This window comes from Ovis canadensis, chromosome Y (assembly GCF_042477335.2).
Source record: "Ovis canadensis isolate MfBH-ARS-UI-01 breed Bighorn chromosome Y, ARS-UI_OviCan_v2, whole genome shotgun sequence".
NCBI lineage: Eukaryota > Metazoa > Chordata > Mammalia > Artiodactyla > Bovidae > Ovis > Ovis canadensis.
In genome coordinates, this window is record NC_091271.1 from 5,969,832 (window position 1) to 5,991,690 (window position 21,859).

General features: G+C 46.0%; 1 protein-coding gene across 6 annotated transcripts in view; it reads right to left on the minus strand.

Annotated features, from left to right (window-relative positions):
* The window catches only part of LOC138929710 (anosmin-1-like), a 223,020-nt gene that overhangs the window by 72,300 nt on the left and 128,861 nt on the right, over positions 1-21,859 (minus strand). For all 6 annotated transcript variants that reach the window (XR_011446057.1, XR_011446056.1, XM_070289549.1 and 3 more), the window contains exon 3: positions 20,503-20,565. Coding sequence is in view for 4 of the 6 variants with exons in the window: in XM_070289549.1 (XP_070145650.1) it covers positions 20,503-20,565 (63 nt within the window). In the remaining 2 variants the exon portion in view is untranslated. The remainder of the gene's footprint in view (positions 1-20,502; positions 20,566-21,859) is intronic.

Here is a 21,859-nt window from a genome sequence, read left to right on the forward strand (position 1 = left end):
ACTATTTGCTAATTAGTGAGTTAATCTGCCACAGTCACCATGTGAACTATTGTTCCATCAATTCCTCCAGAGTGTAGCCGCTGTGAGAAACCCTTAACAACATTCCTTTTTAAAAAAGAAAATATATAAAAAAGGTTTGAGCGCGTCATCTAAATTCAAGTTCATGGTCTTCTTAGTCTTTTTATTTAATTCTCTTTGATTCATCTGTGTGTTAGTCGCTCAGTCGTGTCTGACTCTTTAAAACCCCATGGACTGTAGCCAGCCAAGGCTCCTCTGTCCATGGGATTCTCCAGGCAGGAATACAGGAGTGGGTTGTCATTCCGTTCTCCAAATGACCATAATTTGTACAATAATTTGGATCTTCCAGTGGATGTGAGGGTTGTTTCATGCAATGAAATACGTCTCCTTTTCATGAGGCTTTCACAAACATGATTCTGTGGGAGGGTGATTATCTTGAGGTCCATGGAAAAGAGTTGGGAAAGTTCCTGTCTGTGCTGGAGTTTTCCAGACTGGTCCCTGAGCTTGTCATGTTGCAGACGAGATGACGAGGATTATGAGAGACAGGGCACACAGACAACCGGGCAATGCCGTGCAGAGTAGGTCACACCAGCTACTCAACAGGACTGGACCCACGGACGTCCCTTTTGCTTCTCCACTGCTACAGATTTCCTGTGTAACATTTCCAGATTCTTCTGTTATTCTGACCAAAACGCTACAGAGGCCAGAGCAAGAGTTGCTTCCCCAGTGATATGATCACCCACAAGTCTCCAAAGTGCCCCCCTACGAGGCCCGGCCCTGAGACATCTAAGGAGGGAATTTGGCCCCCTTTGTAACTTCTAAGAAACCGTCTGTAGTCTTTGAACTTACATGAAGACCGTCTCACACATCCATGGATTTAATAATCTTTCAGAGGCATTCTACTTAACAGTTCCACTGTTTACATGCACTGAAGGCGAATTTTGATGTTCTCTGTCAATTATCTTTCAGAATTTCCACAGTTTATTGTGATCCACACAGTCAAAGGCTTTGGCATAGTCAATAAAGCACAAGTAGATGTCTTTCTGGAACTCTCTTGCTTTTTCCATGATCCAGCAGATGTTGGCAACTTGATCTCTGGCTCCCTCTGCCTTTTCTAAAACCAGCTAGAAATCAGGAAGTTCACGGTTCATGTATTGCTGAAGCCTGGCTTGGAGAATTTTGAGCATTACTTTACTAGCATGTGAAATGAGTACATACCAGACCACCTGACCTGCCTCTTGAGAAACCTATATGCAGGTCAGGAAGCAACAGTTAGAACTGGACATGGAACAATAGACTGGTTCCAAATAGGAAAAGGAGTACGTCAAAGCTGTATATTGTCACCCTGCTTATTTAATTTCTATGCAGAGTACATCATGAGAAACGCTGGACTGGAAGAAACACAAGCTGGAATCAAGATTGCCAGGAGAAATATCAATAACCTCAGATATGCAGATGACACCACCCTTATGGCAGAAAGTGAAGAGAAACTAAAAAGCCTCTTGATGAAAGTGAAAGAGGAGAGTGAAAAAGTTGGCTTAAAGCTCAACATTCAGAAAACGAAGATCATGGCATCTGGTCCCATCACTTCATGGGCAATAGATGGGGAAACAGTGGAAACAGTGTCAGATTTTATTTTGGGGGGCTCCGAAATCACTGCAGATGGTGATTGCAGCCATGAAATTAAAAGATGCTTACTCCTTGGAAGAAAAGTTATGACCAACCTAGATAGCATATTCAAAAGCAGAGACATTACCTTGCCGACTAAGGTCCGTCTAGTCAAGGCTATGGTTTTTCCTGTGGTCATGTATGGATGTGAGAGTTGGACTGTGAAGAAAGCTGAGCACCGAAGAACTGATGCTTTTGAGCTGTGGTGTTGGAGAAGACTCTTGAGAGTCCCTTGGACTGCAAGGAGGCCCAACCAGTCCATTCTGAAGGAGATCAGCCCTGGGATTTCTTTGGAAGGAATGATGCTAAAGCTGAAACTCCAGTCCTTTGGCCACCTCATGCGAAGAGTTGACTCATTGGAAAAGACTCTGATGCTGGGAGGGACTGGGAGCAGGAGGAGAGGGGATGACCGTGGATGAGATGGCTGGATGGCATCACGGACTCGGTGGACGTAAGTCTGAGTGAACTCCGGGAGATGGCGATGGACAGGGAGGCCTGGTGTGCTGCAGTTCATGGGGTCGCAAAGAGTCGGACACGACTGAGCGACTGAACTGAACTGAACTGTCAATTATCTTGGATAATCCTCTTGGATTCGGTTGAAAAATATTACTGGTCTGAGTGCAAATGAGAGAACATTTGGCATCTGTACAAAAGGTCTCTTCTCACATGTTTCATCATCACTTACTAAGAATTGATGAGTTCAGTGGAATAAAGACAAAAATGCTTACAGGTGACAGAAAATGATGTCAGAGTAAGAAAACGTGTGTCAATCGCTCAGTTGTGTCCAACTCTTTGCGACCCAGTAGACTGTAGCCAGGCTCCTCTGTCCATGGAATCCTCCAGGCAAGAATACTGCAGTGGGTTGCCATCCCCTTCTCCAGGGGATCTTCCCCACCCAGGGAGCAAACCCAGATCTCCTGCGTGGCAGCCAGATTCTTTACCACCTGAGCCACCAGGGAAGCCCAACACATTCAAAGAAGGGCTCAGAAAAGCAGTGCACTCAGGGAAAATGCTGTTGGATGCACTGGATGAAGGGGAAAACACTTCTCTTTTAATCAATACTCTTTAGAATATTAATCAATTCTTATAAATCTCTCCTACATCCCCACCTCTTAGCTCAGAACTAAAGTTGTGTTTTCAGTACCCAACCTGTGCAACAAGCTAAGATCAACTTTCTTGTGGCCGATGGTAAAACGAAAATGAAACCCTACCAAGAGCGCCTAATGGTTCTTGGATGCTTTTTAAAAAGACACCATTGTCTTCATTTTGGTATAAAATGCAAGATGGTGGTAGCGGTGGTATAGTTGCTAAGTCATGTCAGACTCTCTGCGACCCCATGAGCTGTAGCCTGCCAGGCTCCTCTGCCCATGGGATTGCTTCAGGCAAGAATACTGGAGTGGGTTGCCATTACCGCACATTAAAATAATTAGTGTGGAAATCATGGGATGATGAACACAGACACATCGAATTCAGTAAAATAAGCAAATGGGCAAGAAGTCCCCTAAATAGGAGGTCTCAGTTTCTCCCTGAATCCCCTGTAGCTCAAATGGTAAAGACTGCAGGAGACCAGGGTTCGATCCCTGGGTTGGGCAGTTCCTCTGGAGAAGGAAATGGCAACACACTCCAGTATTCTTGCCTGAAGAATCCCTTGGACGGAGGAGCCAGGCGGGCTACAGTCCGTGGGGCCGCACAGATTTGGACGTGACAGAGCAACCAACACGCCTGCATACACTTTCTCCCTGGAAAACTGCACTTGGTATTTGCCAAGTTCATCAGAACTGCACACGAGCCAGACCTTAAGTACACAGCCTTTGCAGAGAGCAAGGGGCCAAAGGGTTCTCTCCTTGCTCCAGCCAGCACACACACACACATACACAGAGGCGGCTTCAGCGTGGGCCCCCAGAAATGAGTTCTCCATCGTCACCACCGCCGTCTCCCCACGTCCTCACCAATGAGCTGAGGGACCTTCCACGGCAGGGCAAACTCTGACAACTGCTGAGGGTCTCCCAGACCCTCACCCCCACTTATATGCCTCCCCAGGCCCCACAAGCAGGATTAGTTTCACTTGGCAGATGAGACCCTCAGGTAGGCTGCAATTTACCCAAAATTGCACACAAAGAAGCATCAGAGGGCGGGCTAAGCTTTATCTCACAGGTGCTCTGTATCTCAGGGTAAAATTAAAAGATGACTAAGGCAGGGGCTCTAAATGTGCTTCCCTGCTAGGATTAACTGGGGGTTTCTAACACTCTGGAAATACCAAGGACAGAGCAGAGAGGGAAAATGCACATATACACACACACACACAAATATGCGTGTGTCTATATACAGACACACACACACACACAGATGCATGTAGATCATACATGGGGCTTTCCAGGCGGCACTAGTGGTAAAGAATCAACCTTCCAATGCAGGAAACCTGGGTTCGATCCCTGGGTCGGGAAGATCTCCTAGAGAGGGAAATGGCAACCCACTCCAGTGTTCTTGTCTGGGAAATCCCATGGAGGGAGGAGCCTGGAGGGCTACAGTCCATGGCGTCATAAAAGAGTTGGATATAACTGAACACACACACACACATAAATCATACATATGGAAATCAAAACGGCAGTTATAGTCCAGGAATCCTGACAAGAATGAGCAACACTGAGATACAGCTTGCACTACTGAACTTCAAGAATAAAAATAAAATTTTTCAGGCATGTAGGTAGAAAAGGCAAGTTGATTATGATGGGGAAAATAAGCTTTCTCTTGGGTTAATTTCTCTCTATCAAATTTAATGTGTGAAGCCAGTAGAAAAATATATAATACTAAATATATATATAGATATAACTATATAATAGCAAAGAATATATAATAGTATATAATATAAAATAATATTATACATATCATATAATATCAAATATATATAAATACTAAAGAATATAAAAAATAAAATGAACTCAACTGTTATTTAAATATACATGTGACAGAAATATTCTCAAAGACATAAAGACTCAGAGGATATAACACTCATGAGTCTTTCTTGCCAAACTATGCCATGGTAAAATTCAGCTGTTCCACAATTAACAGAGATAAAGAGTAGGCTGGCTAGCACAGCACCCCCTCCCCCAAATAAAGCATATACATACATGTGTATATGTAGCGCTTCCCAGGTGCTGCTAGTGGCAAATACCCACCTGCCAATGTAGGAAACTGAAGAGACACAGGTTCGATCCCTGGGTCGGGAAGATCTCCTGCAGGAGGGCCTGGCAACCCACTCCAGTATTCTTACCTGGAAAATTCCACGGACAGAGGAGCCTGGTGGGCTATAGTCCATGGGGCCGCAAAGAATCGGACACAATGGAAGTGGCTTAGTATGCGCATATATATTACGTGAGAAAACGAGTTTGTGCAAATCAATCTGGACTTCAGGTATAACAGAAGGCAGAATCTGTCATGAATCATCTCAAAGAAAACGGTGTCTTTTAAAAGACACCCAGACAGGATCAAATTTAGAAAGCCAGAAATACAGAAATTAGCATAAAAGAATTACTAATCATGTTCTCATCCACATATATGGGAAACCAAAATGGAAACACTGAAGGCAGGAAAAGAAGGGGACGACAGAGGATGAGATGGCTGGATGGCATCACCGACTCGACAGACATGAGTTTGAGCAAACTCCAGGAGTTGGTGATGGACAGGCAGGCCTGGTGTGCTGCAGTCCATGGGGTCGCAAAGACATGACTAAGCAACTGAACTGAACTGAGAATGGAAAAAAGTGTCAATGACAGTTTGTTTGTTTTTTTTTAAGAGGACATGATATAATAAATAAAACTAAAAATAATAGAGTATGTCTTTAACACTTTGGTGGCTTAGAAGGAATGGGGCAAGAAACCTTGAACTTAATGTTAGGACCCCTGTACTCAGGGCTGTGATGGATGGACTGCAGCAGGAAGATCCACAGCAAAACAGGCAGAAGCAACGGGCCCGTGGGGAGAAGTCCAGATTGAAACGAGGTGGCAGGTCTCGCATTAGAGCCACACAGGACGTACTCAACCCGTCCAGCCGCGGGTTCTGACAGCACATGTGGAATGCTGTCATCCAGAGAAGACCTGGGGGCAGGCCTGAGGCCCAGAGTTCTTCTGGGAAGCTGGTCACTGAGGTTCCTTCTGCCCAGCATGGACCAGAATGCAGACTCGCACAAGGGAACAGGGGCCAACAGTTTCGGAAGGGTGAGCCCTTCTTATCAGTGAGGGGTGGGTGGGAAGCCCTCCCTCCAATTCTTAAGTTTCCAGAAGCCTGCCAAGGGTCAACCTTTTAAGCAGGAATTTCTAAAGGCAGTTTTGCTATGGTTGACACCTCTGTGCAGGTCATCATGGCTATTTCCGGATGGTAGTCGTTGTTGAGTCGCCCAGTCGTGTCTGACTCTTTGTGACCCCATTGACTGCAGGGTGCCAGAATTCCCTGTTTGTCACCAACTCCCGGAGTTTGCTCAAACTCATGTCCGTTGTGTCAGTGATGCCATCCAACCATCTCATCCTCTGTCGCCCCCTTCTTCTCCTGCCCTCAATCTTTCCCAGCATCAGGGCCTTTTCAAATAAGTTGGCTCTTCCCATCAGGTGGCCAAAGTATTGAAGCTTCCGTTTCAGCATCTGTCCTTCCAATGAGTATTCAGGCTTGATTTCCTTTACGATGAACTGGTTGGATCTCCTTGCTGTCCAAGGGACTCTAAAAAGTCTTCTCCAACACCACAGTTGAAAAGAATCAACTCTTAGGCACTCAGTTTTCTTTATAGTCCAACTCTCACATCCATCCACGACTACTGGAAAAACCACAGCTTTGACTAGAATGGACCTTGCCAGCAAAGTGATGTTTTTGATTTTTAATACATTGTCTAGATTTGAGAATTTGGAATGAAGGTTAAGTTTCACTCTCTCGTGCAGTTTGTTTTACCAATGTTTGCTCATATACAATTTCCAATGATCATATACAATTTCTATTACAAATAAATACATTAACCTATTTAGACAAAACAACCCAAACTGCCAGCTGCATCTTTCAAAGAAGGCATCTAGTGACTAAGTATTCGTGAAATCGGAAAAAGAATTCTCAATTCAAACATTTCTAACCTGGGCTCGGAAATGCAATTATGAGTTGCTTAGAAACCCAGTTATATATCCTAATGGATTAAATGTGACGAACATTAAATTGCTTCCCAGGCAAACTAGACCATGGCCGTGAATGCTATCAAGTTAGGAGAAAATCAGAAACACGTATTTTAAGAACGCCACTTTCCTACTACTACTCTGATAAAAGTGACCGACCCTTACACTTTACCGGAGCCGTTCAGATAATGGTGCCCAGGTTGCCCAGGGCTGTGTTCCCTGAGAGCTCACACACATGCGGTGACCCCAGAGATGACTGAAAATGCACGCCTGGAGGCAGGCTCGAGTCCATGGGGCCCGGCCAGATGTTGACAGGTGCTTCTGAGTTGAGGAGAAAGAGACCAGAGTTTGAGGAGGCTGGGACTTCCCTGGTGGCACAGTGGATAAAAATCACCGCCTGCCAACGGCGGAGACACAGGTTCGATTCCCAGTCTGGGAAGATTCCCTGATGCTGCAGAGCAACTAAGCCCCAAGAGCCACAGCTAATTGAGCCCGTGCTCCAGAGCTCCTGAGCTGCAACTCTCAAGCCTGAGTGTTGCAGTGACTGAAGAAACGTGTGCCTGGCGCCCGTGCTCGGCCACGAGAGAAGCCACCACAATGAGAAATGGTGTGCATCACAAATAGAGAGTAGCTCCCACTGGCTGCAGGTAGAGCAGTTCAGTTCAGCTCAGTCACTCTTTCCCAGCCATCGGGGTCTTTTCCAATGAGTCAGTTCTTCGCATCAGGTGGCCAAAGTATTGGAGTTTCAGCCTCAGCATCAGTCCTTCCAATGGACACTCAGGACTGATTTGCTTTTGGATGGTCTGGTTGGATCTCCTGGCAGTCCAAGGGACTCTCAAGCATCTTCTCCACCATCGCAGTTCAAAAGCATCAATTCTTTGGCACTCAGCTTTCTTCACAGTCCAACTCTCACATCCATACATGACCACTGGAAAAACCATAGCCTTGACAAGACGGACCTTTGTTGGAAGTAGAGCAAAGTCTGCGCAAATCAATGAAGGCTCAGCCTAGCCAAAAGAGTTTGAGGAGGCTGAAATGTGTAGGTCCTGTGAGCAAAAAATCAGGAAGGATGGAACTGAACAAAGAAACCCAGATAGGTGTGAGGGACCCCCCGGGGTTGGGCTGAATACTGCTTTTTGAATGTGCACGTGGTGAAAGCTCACAAGAACTGCAGAAAGCACCAGAAGAGAAAGCACCAGGGCAAAGCACACCTAGACTTCCAAGGAGCCTGCTGCTGCTGCTGCTAAGTTGCTTCAGTCGTGTGCAACTCTGTGTGACCCCATAGACGGCAGCCCACCAGGCTCCCCTGGCCCTGGGATTCTCCAGGCAAGAACACTGGAGTGGGTTGCCATTTCCTTCTCCAATGCATGAAAGGGAAAAGGGAAAGTGAAGTCGCTCAGTCATGTGTGACTCTTAGCGACCCCATGGACTGCAGCCTACCAGACTCCCCCGTCCATGGGATTTTCCAGGCCAGAGTACTTGAGTGGGGTGCCAGTGTCTTCTCCATCCAAGGAGCCTAGCACCTCCCATTCCAGCCGTCAGAGCAGAGAGGAAACAGAATACACACGACATCGGACAGAGTCCCAAGAGAAGTATCACTTTACTGCTCAGTGGCTCATTCATGTCTGACTCTGCAACCTCACGGCCTGTAGCCTGCCAGGCTCCTCTGTCCATGGGATTCTCCAGGCATGCATACTGGAGTTCAGTGCCATTTCCTTCTCTAATCACCTTAGTAACGGGGACACATGAGCCCCGGGAAAAGGCTGCTCTGACTCAGCACTAAGAAAGTTTAAAAGCAAGTCTCTGCAGGAGAAACTGATGTCAAGCAACTCTCTCCATGCCAGAAGAGTCTAATGCTTTTCACAGAAATACAGCAGAATTGAGAACACGCAAAAGTGACATCTAGTCAAAAGATCAGCTGGTGTGCAAAGAAGCAGGAAACTATGACACGCAAGCAAAATGGAACTAGAAAGTCTAAAGGTGATGTCATTGGCAGAAAAAGACATGAGAAGAAAAAGACATGAGAGGATATTATAAATATGCTCCGTATACCTTAGGAATATACAAGAAAACATGGACACAGAGAAAAGAGAAACAGAAGATGAGAGAAGGACCTGCATGAGGCTTGCAGAAGCAAAGATGGAAACACAAAAAATATACCAGATAGGATTTTAAAAGTGTCAGACGTTGCAGAAGAAAAGATTCCCTGATGGGAACTTGAAGTCACAACAATGAAAATTATCAAAATGAAGCAGAGAGTGGGTGTAGGTGGGGAAATGAACACCACCACCAACAACAAAAAAAAACAAGATCAGAGAGTCTCTGATGAGAAGACCATATAAATCTATCATATTTATAATCAGGTCGCCAGAAGACACGACATGGAGGGTGTTAAAAGAAAAAAACTTGATGAAAAGTATAAGCCTACAATTAGAAGAATCTTACTCACCTCAAACAGAAGACATATAAAGTCTACCCCATCAAGGTATACCATAACCATATTACAATCAGGTACAGAAAAAAAAGAAGTGAAAAGCATACAGTGAGAGGGCTTCCTTGGTGGTCTGGTGGTTAAGAATCTGTCTCGCAATGCAGGGGACGCAGGTTCGATCCCTGGTCGGGGACCTAAGATCCTACATGCCTTGAGACAACTAGCCCTGTGCACAGCTAGACAGGTCGCATGCCTCAGCTACGTAGCCAGTGCTCCGAAATGAAGACCCAGCACAGGCGAAAGAAAGAAAAAAAAAAAAAGAAAGAAGGAAAACTGTAAGAACAAATACATCACTTCAAGTTTTAAAAAAAAAGGCAGAAAAATAAAAAGATAATTTATATACAGCTTAAAAAAAAGGCAAGTCAGAAAATTTTCAGAAAATATTCAAGACAAAAGTAAATGAAGAGCTATTTTTAAATCACTAAATTTTTTAAAGAAATTATTAATATTTCACTGGAATTCCATACCCCATTCAAATACCTTTCATTTGGGGACAGAGACAAGGCAACAATTGTAACTCTGCATTTTAAATGATGAAAAGAGTGAGGGTTCCCCCTGCCACCTTAAAACACCTTTATGAGTCATTGCATACTTTCTTTCTATGGAATACCAGAGAGGATAATGGCAAGACTTCATCAAGTCGGCAGGTGACACAAAGTGAGCACTTACATGGAACCCCAGGATCTGTGAGGAGCATCCGCACACACACTTGCTTGTCCCTGACCAGCCTCACTGGGACACACGGACCCTGATGCCCATGGCCCACACCTGCTGGGTCAGGATCTGCACTTTAGCAAAAAACAAACGAAAAAACAAAAAACTCCAGGTGACGTGTGTGCAGCAGGACCCAGTCTGGTCCCTGGAAGCTGCATGGAGAAGCCGTCTCTCTCTCATCTCTGCAACTGAAACGTGATTCAAAGCCCTCACCTCTGACTCCAGAAATCTGGGCTTTTCCCCAGCGCATCTCCCGCTACACACTCCTGTTCGTCTCCCCTTGGCATGTATTCAAGCCTTTCCAGGGTGAGAACACACAGGAACCGTCTCCCCAGAATGAAAGCCCCTGACCACAGCCCCTTGTTTCTCGTCTTTCCCACCCAGACAGTCTTGGGAAGGAAGTTAAAACTTAGGAACAGACTTGTGTGCGTTTGCTGTGCATTTCCTTCTGTGTGTGCATACTGACTAGTGATCCCTGGAGGGTCAGATGGTAAAGAATCTGTTTGCAATCTGGGAGACAGGGGGTTCAGTCCCTGGGTTGAGAAGATCCCCTGGAGAAGGGCATGGCAACACACTGTAGTATTCTTCCCTGGAGAATCCCATGGGCAGAGGAGCCTGGCGGGCTACCATCCATGGGGTTGCAAACAAGTTGGATGTGATTAAACAGTGGACACTTTCACGTCTCTACTGTTCAGTGGGACTTTATCAAGGAATCTTCAAAGCAATGACCTTGTACTTCGCCTTCATCATAAAAACACCTACTATTTACCCCTTCTCTGTTATGTCCTGTCACTGTTTAAGTGCTTTGATGTATGTTTTATCATTTACTTAAATTAGCTTTAGCAATTTCCAAGACATTCCACTCCTCATGTGGCTACCCGCCTAGTCCTTCTTCTCAGACAGGTAAGTCTTTAAATCATTCCAAATAGCCTCCAGTCTCAGTCTGTTCCAAATTTTCAAACCTCATCAGTTCTCCTCAACAGAGTCTCGTATAATTCTATACTCCCCAGTGCCACATAAAAGTTCACTGAAAATTGAGCCTCACTGCTCGGGGAGAAAAATAAAAAATAAAAAATAAAAAAGACTATATTCCATGGAGGACATGTTCCACCCAGTGAATAATTCACCCAATGACAACAAAACATCATTCACTATTCTTGATATCCTCATTTTGCAGGACTGTGAAACTGGTTCTAATGAGGACAGCTTCTTTTATAAAGCAATGGTAAAGGAAATCTCATAGCGATTATAAAATTCTTCTCCATTCCGTGAACCGTTTCAGTTCCATGACTTCCACCCCAAGTTGAAAACTTGGACCAAATCTGCACCTTACCCAAAGATCACGACCCAGAATCTCTCGCCCACACGTTTCTTTACTATAAAAATATAAAAGGTAAACGTCCAGCATTTGTAAAAATAAAACCTTATTCGTTGTAGTAATAGGAGCTAATACTTTCAGAAAATGTGCAGGTCCTCCTAGCCACCACTGCCGTCAGCAAACCACTCCCTTACACCAACAAAAGAACACTTCCACGCATCCCCCTTTACACCCACCCATGCCTGGAAGCTGGGCCCACGTGCCTTCAGTCCAGTTCAGTTCAGTCGCTCAGTCGTGTCCAACTTTCTGCGACCCCATGGACCGCAGCACGCCAGGCCTCCCGGTCCATCACCAACTCCCACAGTTTACCCAAACTCACGTCCATGAAATGTTCTTATAGCCCCCCTCCTCTCTGCAAGTCGCCCGCCCACCCCTCTGGAGCACATCCAGCAAGCTTTCTCTGCAGCCACCTTCTAACTCTGCCCTTATGAAGGGTGCCCATGTCCTGTGCATCACAGCACCCAGTGATCAATTTTCAGACCTCCCCCGTCTTGCAGACACAGTCCATTACTGCTTCCTTCAGGGGATTTCCCTGGTAGCTCAGATGGGAAAACAATCTGCAATGCAGGAGACCCAGTTTTATCCCTGGGTCGCAAAGATCTTCTGAAGAAGGGAAAGGCTACCCACGCCAGTATTCCATGTGCCTAGAGAATTCCATACACAGACCATGGGGTTGCAAAGAGTTGGACATGCTGCTGCCGTTGCTGCTAAGTCATGTCAGTTGTGTCCGACTCTGAGCGACCTCATCGACGACAGCCCACCAGGCTCCTCTGTCCCTGGGATTCTGGACATGACTGAATGACTGATAGTTTTCTTGAAAAACTGTTGCTGTGTGTCCTTTAGACCTCCACCTTGGACTTTCTCCTCTGGGAGCACAGAGTCGCAGCCACTGGACCACCAGGGGAAGCTCAACCTTCTCCCATCTTAACAGCTTCCCTTAGTCCACTGTGGTGTTAGAGAAGCCTCTTGGACTGCAAGGAGATCCAACCAACTAACTTATTCTAAAGGAAATCAGTGCTGAATATTCATTGGGAAGACTCATGCTGAAGCTCCAATACTTTGGCCACCTGATGTGAAGAACCAACTCATGGGAAAAGACCCTCAAGCTGGGAAAGATTGAAGGCAGGAGAAGGGGAGGACAGAGGATGAGATGGTTGGATGGCATCACCAACGTGATGGACACGAGTTTGAGTAAGCTCTGGGAGTTGATGACGGACAGGGAAGCCTGGTGTGCTGCAGTCCATGTGGTCGCAAAAAGTCTGACACGACTGAGCAACCGAACTGAACTTACTCCACTTGCTGGTTTTCCTAGGCTCCCATCCTTATACTACTGCGGTTCAGGGCATAATCCAGGGAGCTCCTGTCTTTCTACCACTTCATCCAGCTTCATGATTTTAAATACCGTCTATCCACCATGATGTCTGCATTTCCAGCCTGATCTCTCCCCTCAACTGCAGACTCATGGATTGCTGGTGTGCCCATAATGCGTCTCAAGTGGAAGTACGGTTTGCGTCTCAGACACAGTATGTACAAACTTTCAGTATATCAGTTCAGTTCATTCACTCAGTCGTGTCTGACTCTTTGCAACCCCATGAACCGCAGCATGCCAGGCCTCCCTGTCCATCACTAACTCCCAGAGTCCACCCAAACCCATGTCCATTGAGTCAGTGATGCCATCAAACCATCTTATCCTCTGTCGTCCCCTTCTCCTCCTGCCCTCAATCTTTCCCAGCATCAGGGTCTTTTCGAGTGAGTCAGCTCTTCGCATCAGGTGGCCAAAGGATTGGAGTTTCAGCTTCAGCATCAGTCCTTCCAATGAACATTCAGGACTGATTTCCTTTCGGATGGACTGGCTGGATCTCCCTGCTGTCCAAGGGACTCTCAAGAGTCTTCTCCAGCACCACAGTTCAAAAGCATCAGCACCAAACCCCACCTGCACATGACCCTTCACAGGGATGTTCTAGTCAGGTCAGCTACTGTTCTGATACACTGAAGCCAAAGACTGCTAACGTGCAGCAAATTCTATGGGCCGATCCGCTGTCTCATGCACACACCTGGGCCAGATTATATAATTTTATCTGTTTAGCTCTCATCCATTTCTTTCAGTACCTTTAACTCTTACAGAAACACACCCAGACAGGTGAGGGCTCTGTCTGAATTCCTCAAGTGATGCACATTTACTTAACACCCCAGATCAGAAGACAACAAAACAGGGTTGTGGGGGAGCGGAAGAAAGACAAGGTCTGCTGGCAAGAAGTGGGGTGTGATGAACACCACAGTTTTGGAGTCTGATGAACACCACACTTTTGGGGGTCTCTTTCCAGTCATGCTGGAATATCCCAAGGCCAAGGAGACCCTGAAGTTAGTGAGGAACCTTGCTCTTCCTTTAATTCCTTGAAGGACCTTGAATGAACTCTGATTTTGCACCCGCAAAGCTTCCTTCTCATTTGAGAGCAAGTCTCTGAACACACTAATGGTTGGGACAATGACTTTACCTAAGAGGCTCATTCTGTACTTTCTGCTGAGGGACGGAAAACTCTTGTCTTCCACTCTGGGCATTGTGACATGGAGCAGGTTAGACAGAGGTGCCTGGGGACAGAGGGTGGCGGGAAAGAAACGTAACTAGAAATCAAACGCCCTTGATTTTACATCTCATTTCTCTGCCTCTCAGCAATGTCATCTCATTTTCTCCTTGCGTGTCAGCTTCATTGTCCACAAAGTTCATCTAGCGAAATTCAGACGTAACTTCTCCTGAGAATTGCCATGAAAATCAAATGGAGTGAGATGGAAAAAAATATTTTGAAAATCAGAAAGCACAAAGAAATCAATCAATGTTGCTGTCTGTGGCAATGCGCCAGCCTCGTTTTGGTTCCTATTTTTACCCTGACGAGGACCGGATCACCAGGCAGACCGAACGTCAAGTTCAATACCAACCAGGGACGCTTCTCTCACTGACTCACACGTGATGTAGGTGAGCTCTCAGCTTTCTAAGACCCCTGGTGCACAGTTCAGATGGCCAGTGTTGACTGTCAGCTGACATCCGGCTAGACTGGGCATGTTAGGAAGTCAAAAGCATCACAGGCAAAGGTGGGAGGTGTATCGTCACCAAGAAGGCCCTGTGTAAACTATGATGTATCCTGCGCCATCAAAAGTAAGGCAACAACAGCTCTAACGCAGATGATTATCTTACCTACTGTTAGCAAGGAAAAAAGATGCTTTCTCTTATAATTTAAGATTCCATCAATCGTAAGAAAGAACATTTAAACGTAGGAAGACATGCGTTTTATGACTAGTAAGACAAACTTTCATAATTTATCATGGTTCTTAGGATTTTATAACAGCAAGAGGAAGGGAATAATAGCTAATAAACTAAAGCAACAAAGTACAATCTATCCATGTTCCTATTGTGGGGAAAAAAAAAAACCACATTTCATAACACTTGAGAAATCATCCGTTAAGACCCACAGAAAGTGTCCTGAAAGAATCCTGTCCTAATACATTTAGCTTTTTTTTGTTTAAAAAATAAGATTGCTAGCTTTGCCTGTAGCCTGAAATGGTAGCAAAAACAGAACGGTATCCATAATCAAATGAGAAGTTGAAAGGGTCAATACATGAGAAGGTGATGAATCGGTTCTAGGGATGTTATTTTATACATACATACATACATACATATATATATATATATATATATATATATATATATATATATGCGCCCCTGGGGGCTTCCCTGGTGGTCCAATAGTTAACAGTTCGCCTACCGATGCAGGGGTCATGGGTTCCGTTCCCTGAGCCTGAGCTCCGGGGCTGCATGCTGCAACTAGTAAAGCCCACACGTCTCCAGCCCATGCTCTGCAACAAGAGAAGCCACCGCAATGAGCCTACACCACACTGCAACAAACAGTATTTTCTCCTCGCTGCTGCTAGTGAACCCCGGTGCCCAGCAATGAAGACCTAGCAGAGCCAAAAAGCAAACAAATAAGATGCCCCTGAAAATCTTTTCCATGCAGGATAGTTCTAAGACCAAACTTACCAAGAACAATGGTTTATGTTTAGACATGGGTGCTGGTGATACAGATGAAGACAGGATGCAGTCTGACTGGGTAGGGGGGTTATGTGGGTATCATGACGCCTTGTGGTTCCTCTTCCCTGCTGGCTCAGAAGACGGTAAAAGCATCTGCCTACAATGCGGGAGACCCTGGTCTGATCCCTGAGTTGGGAAGATCCCCTGGAGAAGTGAATGGCAGCCCCACTCCAGGACTCTTGCCTGGAAAATCCCACGGACGGAGGAGCCTGGCCGGCTACAGTCCACTGGGTTGCAAAGAGTCAGACAGGACTGAGTGACTTTGCTCAGAAAGTGGGACATACTTTCTGGGAACGGTCAGATTTTCGATAAAGATTCAGCTTTATGGACCACACGACATGTCACAACTACCCAACTCTGCTCTTGCAACACAAAAGCAGTTGTATACATTAAAAAAAAAAAAAACCTGTTCTGACTACGTTCCAATAAAACCTGATTTATAAAAGCAAAGGACAGACTGGGTTTTGCTCTTCAGGATGTGGTTTGCAAGGTCACGCCTTTGAAGATAAAGCTTGGACCGCATAGACGGAAGAGCTACAAGTGAATACATTAAATCAAGCGTCTCTAACTGTCTAGTTGTTTCTGCCGTAGAAGCCTAAAATCTGGAGTCGTCCTGGGTTCGGACTCTTAGAAAGGGAAAGCTTAGGTTCTTGACAATATGGAACCTGGATACCTTCTCAACACAAAATGTAATAACCAGAAGGATGGACAGGTCTTCTCAATGAATGCCTAGCCTTGAAAACACTGTGGGAGGGGGGTTCATGTTTGGGAACGCATGTAAGAATTAAAGATTTTAAAATTTAAAAAAAAAATTAAAAAATTAAAAAAAAAAAAAAAAGAAAACACTGAACCAGGAATGAGTCCTTCCAGGATTCAGTCTCTTTAAGCAAAAGTCAGACATTTATTAGCACAATAAAACAGGAGCAAAAACAAAAAACAACCCACAGGAATAAGAACAATCAAAGCAACTAAAGTTGAATATTAAGGCTTGAGCTTTTGGACCATTGGGCTGGGAGCTCTCTACAAAGTTCCTCATGTTAAGTAGCCTCTCTTTTCCCCACCTTTCAAGTTTCAACAAACCTTTCTGCCACAGCATACCACAATTTGGACACACATCCCATTTTTTTAAAAAATATTTATTTTTGGCTGTGCTGGGTCTTTGCTGCCTCACGGGCTTGCTTAGTTGCGCCTAGCGGGACCCAACACTAATTGTAGAGGGCAGGCTCCCAGTCTCATTTTAATAAACCAGACGTGGTTCAGAAGCCCCCACGGTTATTTGAGACAGAACGAGATTCACAGAAGCCCACTCCTGCCGCTGCTAAGTCACTTCAGTCGTGTCTGACTCTGTGCGACCCCAGAGACGGCAGCCCACCAGGGGGGATTCTCTAGGCAAGAACACTGGAGTGGGTTGCCATTTCCTTCTCCAGTGAAAGGTGGAAGTGAAGTTGCTCAGTCGTGTCCGACTCTTAGCAACCCCATGGACTGCAGCATGTCTGAAATTGCACGGAGAAAGGTTTCAAATGACCTTCAGTTGTATTTCCTGTTTCAGGGATCTGACATAAACCTACTACCCCAGACTCAGGGATGTTAACAGATAATGCGTTTCTCAAGCGAATAGCACATCTTGTTTCTCTAGAATTGACAGCAGCACGTTTTTCTTCCTATGGATGTGTGGTCTGGGTGCAGAATCGAACACAAAATAAAACCAGAGTGCACGTTCCAGAACATAGGGCATGCAGAGGCGGCCTCACGCCCCTGGTCTTTGCACACATGCATTGGTTTGCTTTACTGCTCCACTTCTGATCAGGGAGCTCTGTGCTGCGTCTCGAGACCTGAATCTCCTCCTTTTACCTGCTTCTGTATTAGACACACATTTCCCTGGTGGCTCAGTCCATAAAGAATCCACCTGCAATGCAGGAGAGCCAGGTTCGATCCCCGGGTCGGGAAGATCCCCTGGAGAAGGACCTGGCAACCCACTCTGGTATTCGTGGACTGCAGCCCGCCAGGCTCCTCTGCCCATGGAATCACAAGAGTTGGACATGACTTAGTGATCAGACCGCCAACTCTCAATTAAACACGGAACAGAGTGGGCCTCACTGGGTCACAGCCTATCTGACGTCCTCACCTCCCGTGTGTGTGTGTGTGTGTGTGTGTGTGTGTGTACACTTCTAATCAACACAACACGGCTGAGGTTAAGCACTGTCACTGCTGAGATTATGTTGTGTTAGAAAAAATTCTGTGTCAGCAGGCTGGAGATCAGGATGCTACTGCCAGTCTTAAGAGAAAAGCTCTTTTGTGATCTGTTGCTGAAGGGGGCCACACAGGGAGGTACCAGGCACCTCCCAGGAGCTCAGAGTGGACCCCAGCCACCCATCATCAATGCAACAGGCCCACAGTCTCATCACTGCAAGGAAATGGATCCTGCCAATGACTGCGATGAGTTTAGAGCACACTTCTCCCACAGTCGAGCCCCTAGATGAGAAGGGACCCCAGGCAATACCTTGACTGCAATCACGACAGATGTGGGGCAGACAGTGCAGTTAAGCTCTACCCAAGCTCCTGACCCAAAGAAACAGTGGGATGAGATACTGGTGCTCATGAACAGAATGTTAGAGTTCTAATTAAAAAAAAAAATACGCAACAGGCAACAGAAAAAGTTTATAGCACAGAGAACTGTAGTCAGTATCTTGTAATAACCTATGATGGAAAATAATATGAAAAATGATGCACGTGTTTAAGTATAACTGAATCATTTGGGAACCTGAAACACTGTAAGTCAAGTATACGTCAATAAAATATATATATTAAAGAAAAAAAAACCAGCCAGTGAACAAAACAAGATTTGGGTGTGGATTCAGCCAGTTAAGTTTGAGGGTGATCTGTTATGAGACAAGGGGCATGCAATATAAACACATATTCTACTGAGGGTTTCTCAGGTGGTAAAGAATCCACCTGCCAATGCAGGAGACCTGGGTTCAATCCCCGGGTTGGGAAGATCCCCTGCAGAAGGGAAAGGCTACCCACTCCAGTCTTCTGGCCTGGAGAATCCCGTGGACTGTATAGTCCATGGGGTTGCAAAGAGTCAGACACGACTGAGCGACTTTCACATTCACTTTCTGGGTGTCTGCAGTGGGTGAGCCCAAAGGCTTGAAAATTTCCAGCCTCCACTCTTGCACAGTTCACGCACAACTCTGATGACCTTCACGTCCATCAGAACGTCAGATGGTACTGGGAACGTGAATGTATCTCATGGACCTTAAAACTGCAGGGGCTGTTACGATGCCAGGTCCACAGGCATGTCTTCAGGACAGAGTCTGCGTGCCCTCTGAGGTTAAACTCAGGCAACAGGACCGTACTCACAAGGTGGGGGGAGGGCTTGGGGGAGGACCAGACCGCTGTGATCATCTGGAACAGCTCGGAAGTTCTGATCGGCCCTGGTTCCACCTGGAGCAGACCTGCAGCAGGGTCTCCCTCTGAGACCACTCAGGCACATCTCTGCTTCCCTCCCCACCCCTCCACGGTGGTGCTCTGGTTCCCATGTAGGCCCAACTCACGTCCTCGAGGCCCCAGTGGGCTTTCTGACTCCCCCTACACTGAGTGGCACTGTGTGGTCAGACTGTCTGCTTCACAGCAGGGCCCCTGGTCTGCCATGGAGAATTGTTCTTGTTCAGTTGCTAAGTCATGTCTGACTCTTTGGAACCCCATGGACTGCAGCACGCCAGGCGTGTGGACTGCAGCACACCAGGCTTCCCTGTCCTTCACCATCTCCTGGAGTTTACTCAAACTCATGTCCATTGAGTTGGTGATGCCATCCAGCCATCTCATCCTCTGTCGTCCCCTTCTGCTCCCACCTTCAATCTTTCCCAGCGTCTGGGTCTTTTCAAATGAGTCAGCTCTTCGCATCAGGTGGCCAAAGTACTAGAGCTTCAGCAGCACTCCTTCCAATGAATCTTCAGGGCTAATTTCCTTTGGGATGGACTGGTTGGATCTCAGGCACTCTGAAGTCTTCTCCCTGCCCTGGAGGATAGAGTGCCACAAAGCAGCACCTTCTTTCTTTGGCACAAGCAGTGACTCTAGACAGCAGGTGCCCAGGACAGGAGTGCTCTGTTATCTAACTGAGAGCAAAGGGAAAGGAAGGTGCCTTCTGCAGGAAAATGTGGGCCAGTCTCAGCCTGGGGGTGTGGCCAGCCCAGAGGAAGATCAAATGATCTGAGAACCCCACCACTCATAAAACATGGGTGAAGTGAAGTGAACTGAAAGTCACTCAGTTGTGTCCAACACTTTGCAACCTCATGGAGTGTCCATGGAATTCTCTAGGCCAGAATACCAGATGGGGTAGCCTTTCCCTTCTCCAGGGGATCTTGGTCACCCAGGAATCAAACCCAGGTCTCCCGCATTGCAGGAGGATCCTTTACCAGCTGAGCCACCAGGGAAACCCATAAAACGCGAGGCTCCTTCCAAAAGGCACGAGCATTCCAACCTCATGCCAAGAGCCACCCAGAGAAGAGTCATCATGTGAGGCCATTTTTTTAAAATTTATAGTAAAAAACAAAATTATTTTCCTGCCTAATTAACAATGGTAGCAGTGAGTGGCAAGGCTTTAAGCGCATGGAAAGTCACTTCAGTCGTGTGAATACACCACGGACTGTAACCTGCCAGGCTCCTCTGTCCATGGGATTTTCCAGCTTAAGAATACTGGAGTGGGTTGCCATTCCCTTCTCCAGGGGATCTTCCCGACCCAGGGATCGAACCCGAGTATCTTAAATCTTTTGCGTTGGCAGGCGAGGTTCTTGACTAATAGTGCCACCTGGGCTTTTAGAAGTCTCAACAATTTTGTTGACTGTGAATTTAAACACACACACACACACACACACACACACACACACACACACACACCCCAGAAGTAAACTGAGCCTCCCTGCCCCAGAAGGACACGATGCCCTCCCTGGATGCCCAGGACTCCTTGGTCCACAGCTCGGCCTGTGGCCGCATGCACACCCCTTACCTCGCAGAAGCTCTGGCACTGCTGCTTTCGCAGGTCCCAGGACACCTTGCAGGGCTCCAGGCACTGGGAGAGAGAACGGTGAAGAACCAATCAGTGGATACAAGGGACAAACAAGGCCCCTAAGGAAAGGTCCCCACTGTGCCCGCCCCAGACGTTCCAGGGCCAGCGTTTCTGAGTGACTCTGGAGATCCAGCTAAACCGCACCCCATCTCAAATATGCATCCTGGGAAGCCGATGGGATTCCTTGCAAAAGACCCTGATGCTGGGACAGATTGGAGGCAGGAGGAGAAGGGGATGACAGAGGATGAGATGGCTGGGTGGCATCACTGACTCGACGGACATGAGTAAACTCTGGGAGTTGGTGATGAACAGGGAGGCTTGGCGTGCTGCAGTCCATGGGGTTGCAGAGAGTCAGACACAACTGAGCGACTGAACTGAACTGAACTCTTAAATATGATTTATACACATGATTTAGTAAATCAAAGATAATAGCCAGGATCCATTGTTCAGCAACAATTTTAATAAGAAATAATAATATTATGGAATAAACAAGGTATATATACATATAAAGGCACTTTGCTATATATATGTAGTACTACTTATATAACACATAAAATATACATTATCTATATATCAAAATGAAGAAGAGGTAACAGTCAGGCCTCATGATTGAAATCAAAATGATACTTTCATATAAATGCATATGATTCTCAAAATATATTTTAATACAAGTTAATTATTAACTTATCCATTATTAAATATTCATTATGTCCGGTTAAGTGCCCGTTATCTAAATGTTGGTATGCTCATGGCTCCCATAAGCTCATGATTATCTCAGAGCTTTCATATATTCAAAACTGCACATACGAAAACTAACCACTGGTGGTATCAAGTGTCAATCTGTCATAGGACTGCTCTCAATGCGTGATCAGTGACCAGCAACAGGAGCGTCACCTTGCTGGTTATCAGAAATGCAGGCCCACGACTGGCCCCTATACCAACAGAGTCAGCTCTCTGGCATCAAAACCCAAGATCCTCTTTCAGCAATTTCGCCTGGAAATCTCGGTGCTGACAATGATCTTTAAAAAGAACTAGGTTAGTGTGGTCAACATTTTCCCATACACATATGTATCCAATCTCACACTGTACACCCTAAACTTACACAGTGTTATATATGTCAATTATATCTCAATAAAGCTGGGGGGGGGGGAAACTGCTATAGGATTTGATAACAACAGTCTTTTTCTTGTTCCATGCAGACTTCAAGGGGCAAGCTATTTCTTCTGAGAATATTCTAGATTTTATATTCTTTAATATTGAATATAAAAGATTCATTCTTGGTTCCTTAATGAAAAAA